We start from the raw sequence: 12,860 nt of genomic DNA, 5'->3' as shown, positions 1-12,860 counted from the left end.
GAGCATTTAGAGCACGCAGTAACTACTGTCTGTTTCAGATTAGTTACTTGTTTGTCTGTGCCTAGCGCTTTTAACACTGCTAGGAGTGCTGATAGGGCAAGTGTGACTCTTCTTATCTGCTCTTCTCTCCTGCCTCTCTATATATCTTTATCTTCCCTCTAACACTGTTCACAACGCTATTGTGTTGTGTGTGTGTGTGTGTGTGCGCAGTGTTGTGTGTACCATGGCTGGAAGGGCTCCAAGGCTGCTCAGAAGTCAACGACTTGCAGTAAATGTGCAGAGAAGTTTACACATGGGCAGTCGTCTAACTCCCTCTTGTGTGACATATGTGATCCAGAGCAACAGGCTCAAGAATCACCATGGATGCCAGAACCGCCATCTTGGGCAGCGCAATTGACATCTGTTATTTCGCATCTGTCTACCGTGCTGGAGGCTTCTCGTATGGACAGAGAGGTTTCCAGGTCAGCTTCTCTAGAGGAACCGGCATGGGCGTGGTTCTTAGCTAAATCAATGGAGGGGATCACAAAAGCCATGGCACCGTCCTGAACCACATCGCGGAACTCTCGCCACAGGTCTCCAAAAAGAGACTGTTGGATATACCAGCTCTAGAAGAGGGCGAATATACTCAGGATTCGGCAGAGGAACAGCTGCAGGAGGAGCCTGATCCTGTGTCCCAGGATATAGAGGCTTTAATTGCTGTAATACGCCAGGTATTAAAAATAGAAGAGAAGGATAGAGGTCCTGCTTGGCTTTCTTTTTTCTTAAAGAAACATAGACACCTCTTTTCCAGTTTTCAGAAGAACTGGATTCTCTTTTGGCTATGGCTTGAGAACACCCAGATAAAAAATTCCAGGTGTCCCGTCGGCTTTTATCCACCTACCCTTTTCCTGCAGATAGCAGAAAATCATGTGAGACTCCTCCCATGGTAGATCTTTCAGTCGCTTGTCTGTCTAAGTCAGGGATGGGGAACCTCAGGCCTGGGGCCATAAAAGGCCCCCGGAATCATTTGGTCTGGCCCTATGAGCTTTGTTTTCTCCTAGCCTCCTCTGGCTAGCAGGGTGCCAGACAGAATATATGCAGCAATGCCGCCTGGAGAGTCCTTAGGATGCTTCAGACAGTCACGCTGCTGCTCTTACAGCTCCCCCAGAGCATTTTGAGGATGCTCCGGGCACTGCTGTAATCACCGGCGACCATCATGTGTGACATCACACGGAGGGGCGTGGCCTGCACCAGGCCCACGAATAATGTTATATATATCAAAATGGCCCTCGGCAGAAAAAAGGTTTCCCACCCTTGGTCTAAGTAGACTATTCTACAGGTTCACGGGACCACATCATTAAGAGACATCAGACAGGAGGTTGGAGAACACCCAAAAGTCTTATATACTGCAGCAGGTGTGACTCTTCATCCTGCAATAGTAAGCTGCTGGACCAACAAGGCGATTGAAGTTTGGGCCAAACGGTTACAGTAACTGATGGGATGTGAGAACAGCTTCCTGTAGAGGACCTTATTCCTCTAGTAGAATATATAGGGGAAGCTGCAGCATACCTTGGTGAGGCATCCAAGGATGTTTGTAATCTCTCTTCTAGAACTTCAGCCCTGGTGGTATCAGCACGCAGAGCGCTTTGGCTGCGACAGTGGCAGACTGATGTAAAATCAAAGAAAGCCATGGAAGCTACCTTTCACAGGAAGTGTCCTATTCGGGCCAGAACTGGATAAGTGGATTTCCCAGGGTATTGGGGGTAAATCTACTTCTATCCGCCGCCCTATACTGGACCTTTGTTTCGATCCTTTCGTACCACGGGACAATTCAGGGGTCGCTCCAGAGGAGGACCTACAATTTCTTGTGGTTCCAAAGGTCATGGCAGAACCGCAGCACCCCCTGCTCAACAGGACATTAAGTCCACCACCAAACCCAGTGCATGACAGGTTTCCCTCTCACCTGGGGGACCCCAGGGTGGGAGCTTGCCTTCGGGACTTCAAGAAAATATGGGTAGACTCTTGTCCTGATGCCTGGGTGCGGGATCTGATCACCCAGGGATACAAGCTAAATTTTCAGTGCCAACCTCCCCCTCAGTTTTTCACCACAGGTGCCAGTTTCCAATGACAGGAGTGTCGTTTTACAGGGAGCAATCAACAAGCTTCTGACTGCTCGAGTGTTGGTCCAAGTTCCCAGGCATCAGATTAAACAGGGATTCTACTCCAGTTTGTTTGTAGTTCCGAAGCCAGACGGCTCGGTCAGACCTATTCTGAACATGAAGGATCTCAATTCCTACCTGAAAGTTTTCAAGTTCAAAATGGAGTCCCTTCAATCTGTTATTGCGAGTCTAGAGGAAGGCGAATTCATGGTCTCTCTAGGCATCAAGGACGCTTACCTACACATACCTATCTGGCCGCCTTACAAGGCGTTTCTACAATTCGCCATTTGGAACTCACATTTCCAGTTCCAGGCGTTGCCCTTCGGCTTGTCATCAGCCCCGAGGGTATTCACAAAGGTCATGGTATTAATGATGGGTCTCCTTTGAACTCAATGGATCACAATTGTTCATTACCTGGACGATCTGCTCATGAAGGCTCATTCCAGAGAACAGTTACTAAAAAAACATTGTAGTGACTCATGGACTTCTCATATGACACGGGTGGATTCTGAACTTTCCCAAGTCGCATTTGCATCCAACGCAGAGACTCCAGTTTCTGGGAATGATCTTGGGCATGGTATGTCAGTGGGTTTTCCTTCCTCAGGAAAAAGCATCCTCTATTCAGGAGATGGTGTGAGGCTGGTACTTCAACATCGACAAGTATCCATGCATTTCTGCATTCGACTCCTTGGGAAGATGGTAGCGGCCTTCAAGGCCATTCCTTGCGGGTGTTTCCACTCCAGAACTTATCAGCTGGATCTCCTGTCCCAATGGTCAGGATCCCATATTTTCCTTCACCAGCCTGTGAAGTTAAGTCCCAGAACTCGGATAGCTCTTCTCTGGTGGCTGAGTTCATCTCACCTGCTGGAGTGCAAGAGGTTCGGAGTGTGGAATTGGACTCTCCTCCCCAAAGACGTGAGGATGGGAGGCAGTGACTCTGGAAAACCACTTCCAGGGCCGGTGGTCCCCACAGGAAGCGATACTACCGATAAACATTTTAGAATTATGGGCAGTTTTCTACGCTCTTCAGCTAGCACATCACGTTGCGGGGTCGAGCTGCCTGAGTCCAGTCGGACAACTCCACAGCAGTGGCATACATAAACCGACAAGGCGGCACCCGGAGTCGGGCGCCAATGAAGGAAGTTGGCTGCATCCTGCTCTGGGTAGAAAACTACGCGGTGGCGATATCAGCAATTTTCATTCCAGGCGTAGACATTTGGGAGGAAGACTACCTCAGCTGGCAGGACGTGCACCCAGGGGAGTGGGCTCTCCATCCCCAGGTTTTTCAACAACTTGTCCAAAAGTGGGGCCTTCCGCAAGGCAACCTTATGTTGTCCAGAGAAAAATCATCAACTGCCTCTGTACTGCTCTTGGACAAGAGATCTGGAGGCTATGACAGTGGACGCTCTTTCTACTCCTTGGAGGTTCCAATTTGTCTCTGTTCCCGCCATTTCCTCTTCTCCCTCGGATTCTACAACGCATCACAAAGGAGAGATCCAAGGTTCCATTAGTGGCTCCGGATTGGCCTCGCAGAGCTTGGTATTCCAACCTGGCATTCTGCTAATAGACGATCTGTGGTCCTTACCTCTGCGATGGGATCTCTTGCAGCAAGGTCCTTTTAATCTATCCAGACTTAAGGCGGCTATGTTTGAAAAGGCAATACTATACTATGTTGAAAGGGCAATACTAAGATGGTAGGGGATTCCATCAATGGTAATCCCTGCTATACTCCGAGCCCGTAAATAAGTTACTTCAAAACACTACCACCGCATTTGGAAGGCTTATGTAACATGATGTGAATGGTGAGGGTCGCCTCCTATAGATTTCAAAATAACCAGACTCCTGCTTTTTCTGCAGGCAGGTTTCTCAGCCGGATTACGTCTGGGTTCCCTGAAGGTTCAGGTTTCATCACTGTCTGTCTTCTTCCAGAAGAAACTGGCCTTACCGTCGGACTTTTTTTTTTTTAAAGGGGGTTATCCATTTACAACCACCCTTAGTACCTCCTACGGCTCCATGGGATCTAGATCTAGTCCTTTCCTTCTTGCAGTCTTCTCTGTTTGAACCACTAGAGACTGTGGAGTTAAAGTACCTCTCATGGAAGATGATACTTCTCCTCGCTCTGGCCTCAGCCAGAAGGGTGCCTGAGCTTGGGGCTCTAGCCTGTCCCCTCCATACTTTCATGTGGATAGGGCGGAACTCCATATCAGGATGGAATTCCTTCCCAAGGTGGTTTCTGCATTCCACATAAACCAACCTATTGTGGTCCCAGTTAAGCCACAGGATTCACCAACCTCAAGATCCTTGGATGTCGTTAGCTCTGTATCTACGTGGATAAGACCGCACCTCTATGAAAAACCGACTCTCTGTTTGTATTGAATGATGCTGCTTGTCGTGGTTGGCCAGCTTCCAGGTTGCGCGCTGGATCCGTCTGACCATCAGACAGGCCTATGTAGCCTCCAAGGAGCCTCCATTTTCCATTACAGCGCATTCCACTCGCCGAGTGGGTTCCTCTTGGGTGGCTGCTCGCGGGGTTTCCATGGAGTTGCTTTGTTGGGCGGCCACTTGGTCTGGCTGGCATACCTTTGTCCGATTTTACCGTTTTGACATGTTTGCGGCCTCTGCAGTGCAGTATGGCCGTGCTGTTTTGCAGGGTTCTCAGCACTCTCCCGCCCATGTTGGGAGCTCTACAATTTCCATTCTGGTTCTTGTGCAAAATAGAACAGTGCATTCTTAGGGTTATATTTACTAAAGTACGGGGTTTTAGAAGTGGAGTTGTTGCCCGTAGCAACCAACCAGATTCTAGCTATTCTCTTCTAGAAGGTGCTAGCAGCTAGATAAATAAGTAGAATCTGATTGGTTGCTATTGGCAACAACTCCACATCTATAAACCCACATTTTATTAAATATACCCCTAATAGTCTGTGTAGCCAGTTAACCTGCAAATGGGTATGTCTTCTTACTAAGGGGATCATTCAGACCCACTCGCAAGCGGCAGTATGCTCGCAAGTGGGTCGATGTTCCCCACTGCGCATGCGCACAACAGAGGGAGCTCCGTCGTGCGCATGCGCGAGACCCAGACTGCGACAGCCAAGCTGTCGCTCCGGGTCTCGCACCAAAGGGGGCGTGCTGTCGATGGTGACTGACAGCACACCCCCTTTGGTGGGCGTGCCTGCCAGACGGAGGCGTTCCAATGGGAACGCCCACCGTCTGAAGCCGGCCCCACTGACATCACTAGTGATGTCAGTGGGAGTGATTTTGGCTCTGATAGAGCCAAAATCACTCCAGGGCTTGTGGCTGGGAGACCCTACCGCAGGGTCTCCGTCGCAAGTCCGATGGTCGTAATGGTCAAGACCATCGCGACCATCTTTTTGGACGCTCGTATATGCTGTGGGTGGTGACCCACAGCTATACGAGCATCCAGGAGGGCCCTGATTAAGAGCGAGCGCTCTGGTCAGAGAGTCCGGCTCTGAATCAGGCCCTAGGTTCACTAGCCAGCCACCTAGTACCTGCTGCTTGAACTGTGAAAACTCTTCACTCTATAATGTGATCTTTTGCTTCACTGCAAAGGCAAAGTCTTCCACCCCCCTCTCCAATGGGCCAGAATATTATTATAGTGCCCGCTTCTGGTGTAGCAGGAAAGTATTAAGGAGATGTATTGAGAAAGATAAAGTGGAGAAGTTGCCATAGCAACCAATCAGTGTTTAACTGTTATTTTATAGACTGTGCTAAATAAATGATGGCTATATGCTGACTGGTTGCTATGGGTAACTTCTCCAATTTATCTCTCAAAGATTTCGTACATCTCCCTCAATATTTAATGGTGCCTCATTAGCATAAAAAAGAAAACATTAGATAGTACACACACAAACCTACTAATGTGGTCTGACTAGTACATAATATGGATAACACATCCCAATTAGAAAAAAGACCAGCAAAACTAAATATAGCGCCACATGCAATTTGTAGAAATGACTCACAACTTCTGTCAGCTCCTTTTGTCTCAGTGTAAATGGAAAGGTGCACTAGCCTAGCTCTAATTTCTATACAGCAGTTCTTCCTGATTTTAAAATCAAGAACCCTTTTTTTTTATTTTTTATAAGAATTATAGCTTCATAAAAGCATACAGATGATATTCTATATTCTATGATTTTATAACTGATTTCATCCATCATTACTCTTCCATTTGAGTACGCAAAGTATACCCCTTTTACACCGACCTAAAAATCCTGGGTTGATGCTCAACCCAGGATTTTTGTCTGTGTAAAGAGGCATACACCCGAGACATCTTTGAACGATATGAATGCTATATCGTTCAGTGTGTATGCAGTGAACGAGCAACGATGCGCACTCCCGCTGGACGATAACGATATCTTTGGTCGTCCATACATGCAGGCCAACTTGGAAGATATCATCAAGAATTGTCTGTTCAGAGATGTGGCAGGATGACTTCACTGAAAGATATCTTTGTGTACACACCCTATATCATTTGTCCTGCACTACAGAAAGTTCAAGGGAAATCTTTCACCAATATCGTTCAAACAGCACATCGTCCCATGTGTATGCGGCTTAAATGGATCCACCTGGGACCTGGGGATTCCACTCTGGTACTTTGCAGGGCTGGCCACGGGTCGTTCCTGTGGCACCCTGCAGTGTAAACCACATGATCCTGGTCACGATGACCTGGATCGTGCCTCCAGATTGGCCGGCTTCAGTGGCGCTTGGAGATGACATCATGATGGGTCACTGCAGACCTGGCTCCGTTGTGAACGGCGCCAACTCGGGAAAATCCTGGATCGGCGCCACAGTATGAAAGGGGTAAGCTCCCGGGTCTGATCTGGATTGGAACCCTGTTCCAACCCCCGGGTCAGACACGGAACTTTGGTATAAAATTGGTATAAGTTACCCTAGAACATTGGCCAAGCAATCAGTTTGACTGCTCCCACTCTTCTCATTGAAAGCAGATGTGATTGACTCTCATTGGAAATGCCCATATATTTTAGTGTATTGAGTGCAAGTGCTGTATTCGTAGATGTGAAAATTGGGGCAAGAAAATTGGTAGATGTCTCTGCTCTGTATTTTGCCTTTTTATTTGTAATAAAGATCAAAAGATGTATAGTTCAAACTCTGATGTTTTCTAGGTTAAATAATATATAACTCTGATGCAGAGGAATGCTGGGTTTGTGGCATTAGTGAATCAGCCCTGAAATGTTAATACAAACATAATATATATATATTATCACTTGAGTGCTATATTTTTTTAAGCATTCTTATCACTTTTTCGTATATTGCTGATACGTTTTGCAGTAACTTAAAGAGTGTGCTAATTGACACGTCTTACATGTGGCATGGTAAATTTCTGTTGACAGCTCTGCTCATTATTTCCTCTTTTCTTTATTGTATTTATTGTGAGTGTGTTACTAGTAGGGTTGGAATTTTGTAACAGCAGTGACATTACTACCTATAGTGAGAGCTTTTTAGTTTTATTAACTATCCAATACTAGGTATAGTATATCTCTGCCTATTTCCCGGCAAGTAAAAAAGAACCTTTAGATGCCTGCTGTTCTGCAGCTGAACACAAGATATTGCTAATCAAAAGCTCTCAATGTTACCTCCCGTTGGATTATGCCTTGCAATTACACAATGTACTTCTTTCCAGCAAGCATTAGCGGTCAGGCAGTTCGTATTGTAGCACTAGAGTTTCGCTGAGGAAAAGCTAAGGAGACAAGGGGGGTGAGGATCCCAAGTGTCTGTCAGGAGTCCTTTCATGAACAAGAGGTTGGTGGCGCTAGGCGAAGCTGTCTGATTGGGGTGATTTCACAGCCCTGCATGAGCATTGCACATTTCCCCACAGTCAGCAGCTGTATACCTGCTCACTTATTCCGTGTGTATGGAAACAGATTTGATTTGCCTCATAGAACAAGTAAGTGGAATAAATGAAATTGTTCTGGTGTATGGAATCTAATGCTTACAGTATATACTATTTTAACTGTTTAAGGCTAAATACATATACTCCCATTGTGAGTGTTTTTATTATTTATTTTTCCGTACAGCATCTAGTTTTCATGTATAGCTATTTTAAAAGTGTGCATGACAATCTTTAAAATAGCCATTATTTCATGGTTTCTCATTCCTTAATGTTTTATGTATTAATACTAATTAAATTGGCGGCAAGAGGCAATTAATCACCCAGTATGTAAAGTATTCCTGTATATGATAAAATTATTAATGTGTTGGGTTTACCGTGTATATTTTTGCCTTTGGAATCCGTGATTATTAAACCTAAACTTTACGCATGCTAATACTTGCTGCTGTTTTGAATATGCATAATCTAATCTGTTTCTTACTTTGTTTAATAAGATGTTTGTTTTAGTACATTTAATTGCATTTATCGGTTGGCCAGTTTTTTTAAAATGTGTATATTATTTGAAAATTCCAATGAGTTGCAAAGATGCAATGACAAGCAGGCACATGTATCATGTTCTCAGATGTAGTGTCAGTTCAGTGGTATATACTGAATATTTGGAAAAACATTATAGATGTTCAGTGTTGCAAGCTGACTGTGATTATAATCGAGTATTTGATGTCCGCACTTTAAATGCCGAAACAGAAGATTTACTTTGAAACTGTTCATATTCTGAGTTGCTAGGGGCAACAGGTACTCCAAGATGAAAGTGGTGGGGGTTACTGTAGCTAGAAGTTTGTCTGTGCTTCAACAATGAGACCTACACTGCATACATTTAATGCACCTTTTAATATGAGAAAAAGGTTAAGTAGGCCATTTGACCCACATTGTGTGGACATTATAGCGTTCATATAAAGATATACTGCTTAGTTGGTTGGAACAGCTTGATTCTGATTTGGACTTTTTTCTTCTCTTTAGTGGTTCCACTGTTTGGCCAATAACTGTGTGTGAGATATTACAGAAAACACTAAAAATCCACAGGTGTTAATGATAAAAAGAGCATCAAAACATTTGTTTCAATTGTACAGTATTGATCAAAGGACCTTTTAAACATAAAATAATAGAAAGAAAATGTGGTTTGCCTAAAAGCGAAATGTAAGTGTCATATGAGGGAAAGTGATCATGAAGGTAGACCTTTATGTCAGTGATCCTGGTATATGATACTGGACTTGGCCTACTCGGCTTGAAGTGCCTGATAACAGAGAGACAGTAGCTTATACTTGGTTGCATAAGAAATGTGTGTACAGTGTAAAATAACTCCACTGCTTACTGTAGGTATGGGAAATATTATACATGTATCTGTGGATGTTACTAGTTTCCTCTCTATGTTAAGACAGCATGTGCTTTAAAATTGGTGGCCCTGTATGATGGACCACCATAAATATAGACATTAATAGAAATGAGCTGCTCAGCTTACATTAGTTAACGCTATAACATCACATTTAGTCTAATCTTGTGTGCACACACTCTCAATTACAGCAGCAATGTCAGCGATCTAGCCTAAACACATATGTGGATAGAAGCAATTCAATGTACTTTACATAAGGCACCATGAGGGTTAAAATGTTTTTCCTTTTGTGCTGTGCGTGTACAATTCTTCTTTTTTCCTAGTGAAGTCCTTCCAAATTGTATGAAAATCAGTTTTTCATTGTTATGGTGACATTGATTTGTACCTTGCATAACAATGATTACATGTGGATCAGTCTAGAAACGCATTATAAAAATTCTGTCATGCTCTCAGCAGTAAGTGCGGCAAATGATTGTATGACACAGATATGGATATAAGCAGAATTTTGCCTCATTTCACAATTGGCTGTAAAATGTAGACATTTATTTAGCGGAATTTGGCCTTTAGTTTACCCAGTACACAGCAGAACACACGGACTGTTGCTATGTCATCTTATTCGTAATTCTATGATATACAAATTGCTTTTATGCCATTGCACAGAATGGGGGGAAAAAAACTTAAATCACAAATACGTTCTTTTTCTAAACTGAGGTGTTTGTGCCTGGTCTCCTGGCATGTCTGGGTGACTCCCATTTGCTGCAAATCATGTTATCAAGGCCCAGCTCTCCATTGCACGATGACATGATTTTGGCATTTTGCAGCAGGGGTGCGCCACGGTGACGCAGATTATTACCACACCACTGGCAATTACTCCTTGGGTCTCCCTTCCTGGATCTCCAAATGGGGAGGAATAAAGAGTAGCTAAGAATGCTTCTGGCAATGCAAACGTCAATTAAAAATTATGTAATAAGTTTGATGCTGTTGTCTGACCAAACGCCACCTAACTGATTGTTCTGCATTTTCATACTTTGTTTTTATGCATCATTAAAACCTTAGTTAAAAAAAGAAAAAAAAATATATAAATAAATAATATATTTATATATATATAGCCTTGCAAAACTATTCACCCCCCTTGGCTTTTTACCTTTTTTGTTACATTGCAACCTGTAATTTTTTTTTTTTTTATCTGAATTTTATGTGATGGATCTGCACAAAATAGTCTAATTTGGTGAAGTGAAATGAGAAAAATATATATAAAAAGAATCTTTATAAATAAAATTCTGAAAATTGGCATGTGCATATGTAATCACCCCCTTTGCTATGAAGCCCCTCAAAAGTTCTGGTGTGCAACCAATTACCTTCAGAAGTCACATAATTAGTGAAATGAAGTCCACCTGTGTGAAATCTAAGTGTCACATGATCTGTCAGTATAAACACACCTTTTCTGAAATGCCCCAGAGGCTGCAACACCACTAAGCAAGAGGCATCACACCATGAAGACCAATGAGCTCTCCAAACAAGTCAGGGACAAAGTTGTTGAGAAGTATAATTCTGGGTTGGGTTATAAAAAAATATCCAAATCTTTGATGATCCCTCAGAGCATCATCAAATCCATCATCATCATCATCAAATGGAAAGAACATTTACCACAACAAACCTGCCAAGAGAGGACCGCCCACCAAAACTCAGACCGGATGAGGAGGGTATTAATTAGAGAGGCAGCACAGAGACCAAAGGTAACCCTGATGGAGTGAATTCCACAGCAGAGACTGGTGTATCTGTGCATGTGACCACAATAAGCCGTACACTCCAAAGAGCTGGGCTTTATGGTAGAGTGGCCAGAAAAAAAGCCATTACTTAGTGATAAAAATAAGACACGATTTCATTTTGCCAAAAGGCATGTGGACGACTCCCCAAATGTACGGAGGAAGATGCTCTTGTCAGATGAGACTAAAATGTAACTTTTCGTCCACCAAGGAAAACGCTATGTCTGGCGCAAACCCAACACATCCCATCACCCCAAGAACACCATCCCCACAGTGAAACATGGTGCTGGCAGCATCATGCTCTGGGGATGTTTTTCAGCAACAAGGACTGGGGAACTGATTCGAGTCGTGGGAAAGATGGATGGTGCTAAATACAGGGATATTCTTGAGCAAAACCTGTTTCAGTCTGCCTGTGATTTGAGACTGGGACGGAGATTCACCTTCCAGCAGGACAATGACACGAAGCATACTGCTAAAGCAACACTCGAGTGGTTTAAGGGGAAACATTTAAATGTGTTGGAATGGCCTAGTTAAAGCCCAGATCTCAATCCAATTGAGAATCTGTGATCAGACTTGAAGATTGCTGTTCACAAGCGGTAACCATCCAACATGAAGGAGCTGGAGCAGTTTTGCCTTGAAGAATGGGCAAAAATCCCAGGGGTAAGATGTGGCAAGCTCATAGAGACTTATCCAAAGCGACATGCAGCTGTATTTGCCGCAAAAGGTGGCTCGACAAAGTACTGACTTTAGGGGGTGAATAGTTATGCACGCTGAAGTTTTCTGTTATGTTGTCCTAAATGATGTTTGATTCACAATCTAAAAAAAAACACTTACCTACGGGTTTCGGGATTCTGAATGGATGCTGCTGTCAGTATTCTGACCGGTGGCATCCCGACTATATATAATTTGACTTTCATAGTGATCTGTTTGATACTGCTCACAACTTCAAACTTCTCCCCGCTAATGAACACATTATTATTATAACCAAGTATATATATAGCGCATACCGGTACATATTCTGCAGCGTTTTACAGAGAATATTTGGCCATTCATATCAGTCCCTGAGGGAGATGTACTAAGCCTTGGAGAGCGAGAGAAAGTACCAGCCAATCAACTTTACAAACACAGCCTGTAACATAACAAGTACTGATTGGTTGGTACTTTATCTCTATCCACTTTATAAGACCGTTGGGAGATGTCGCCAGATTACTCCAGACTACATGCATACAAGTCATCCTCTTTGGCCCACAACAAGCCAATAATAGGCAAAGTGAATTGGATCATTGGTATATTTGCCCATTACACTTGTTTTAGAAACCGATATGGTGTATTATTGGGACATTTGGCTGATTATGCCGATGATATTACAGTATGATGCCAGAAAGAACGCAAAAAAACTCCCCTGCTCCTGCGAACATGTTATCACTTGTCTTTGGTAATAAGCAGACCTTTAGGAACACCGCTGGAAAAAAATGTTATGTATGTGATGCAGATTTCTCTGTTATTATTTTTTCAGTTATCTAAACCTGTATAACGGAAAAAAAAACCCTAAGCAGACTTAGGACCTGATTCATTACCAAACGCAACTGCGAATACGCATGCAGTCGGACGATTGTTGCGTTCTGCGTATGCATCGCAGTGCGCGACGGTCTCACTGTGATTGGACTGCGATCGCAGTGACTATGCAGACCCATCTCAGAGTGATT

General features: G+C 43.7%; 1 protein-coding gene across 3 annotated transcripts in view; it reads left to right on the top strand.

Annotated features, from left to right (window-relative positions):
- Positions 1–12,860, top strand: part of TIAM2 (TIAM Rac1 associated GEF 2) — a 176,142-nt gene that overhangs the window by 94,090 nt on the left and 69,192 nt on the right. Inside the window, exon 1 of one of the 3 annotated variants that reach the window (XM_088448966.1) lies at positions 7,999–8,058. The exons of the other annotated variants lie outside the window; for them this stretch is intronic. Coding sequence (XP_088305092.1) covers positions 8,026–8,058 — 33 coding nt within the window. The 5' untranslated portion in view covers positions 7,999–8,025. Of the gene's footprint in view, positions 1–7,998; positions 8,059–12,860 lie in introns of those variants that run through there. 3 annotated transcript variants of the gene reach the window in all.

Source organism: Taudactylus pleione, unplaced genomic scaffold, assembly GCF_031769625.1.
Source record: "Taudactylus pleione unplaced genomic scaffold, aTauple2 ptg000473l, whole genome shotgun sequence".
Classification (NCBI taxonomy): Eukaryota; Metazoa; Chordata; class Amphibia; order Anura; family Myobatrachidae; genus Taudactylus; species Taudactylus pleione.
The sequence above is the reverse complement of the archived record's forward strand: the minus strand, read 5'-3'. Positions and strand labels throughout refer to the sequence as shown.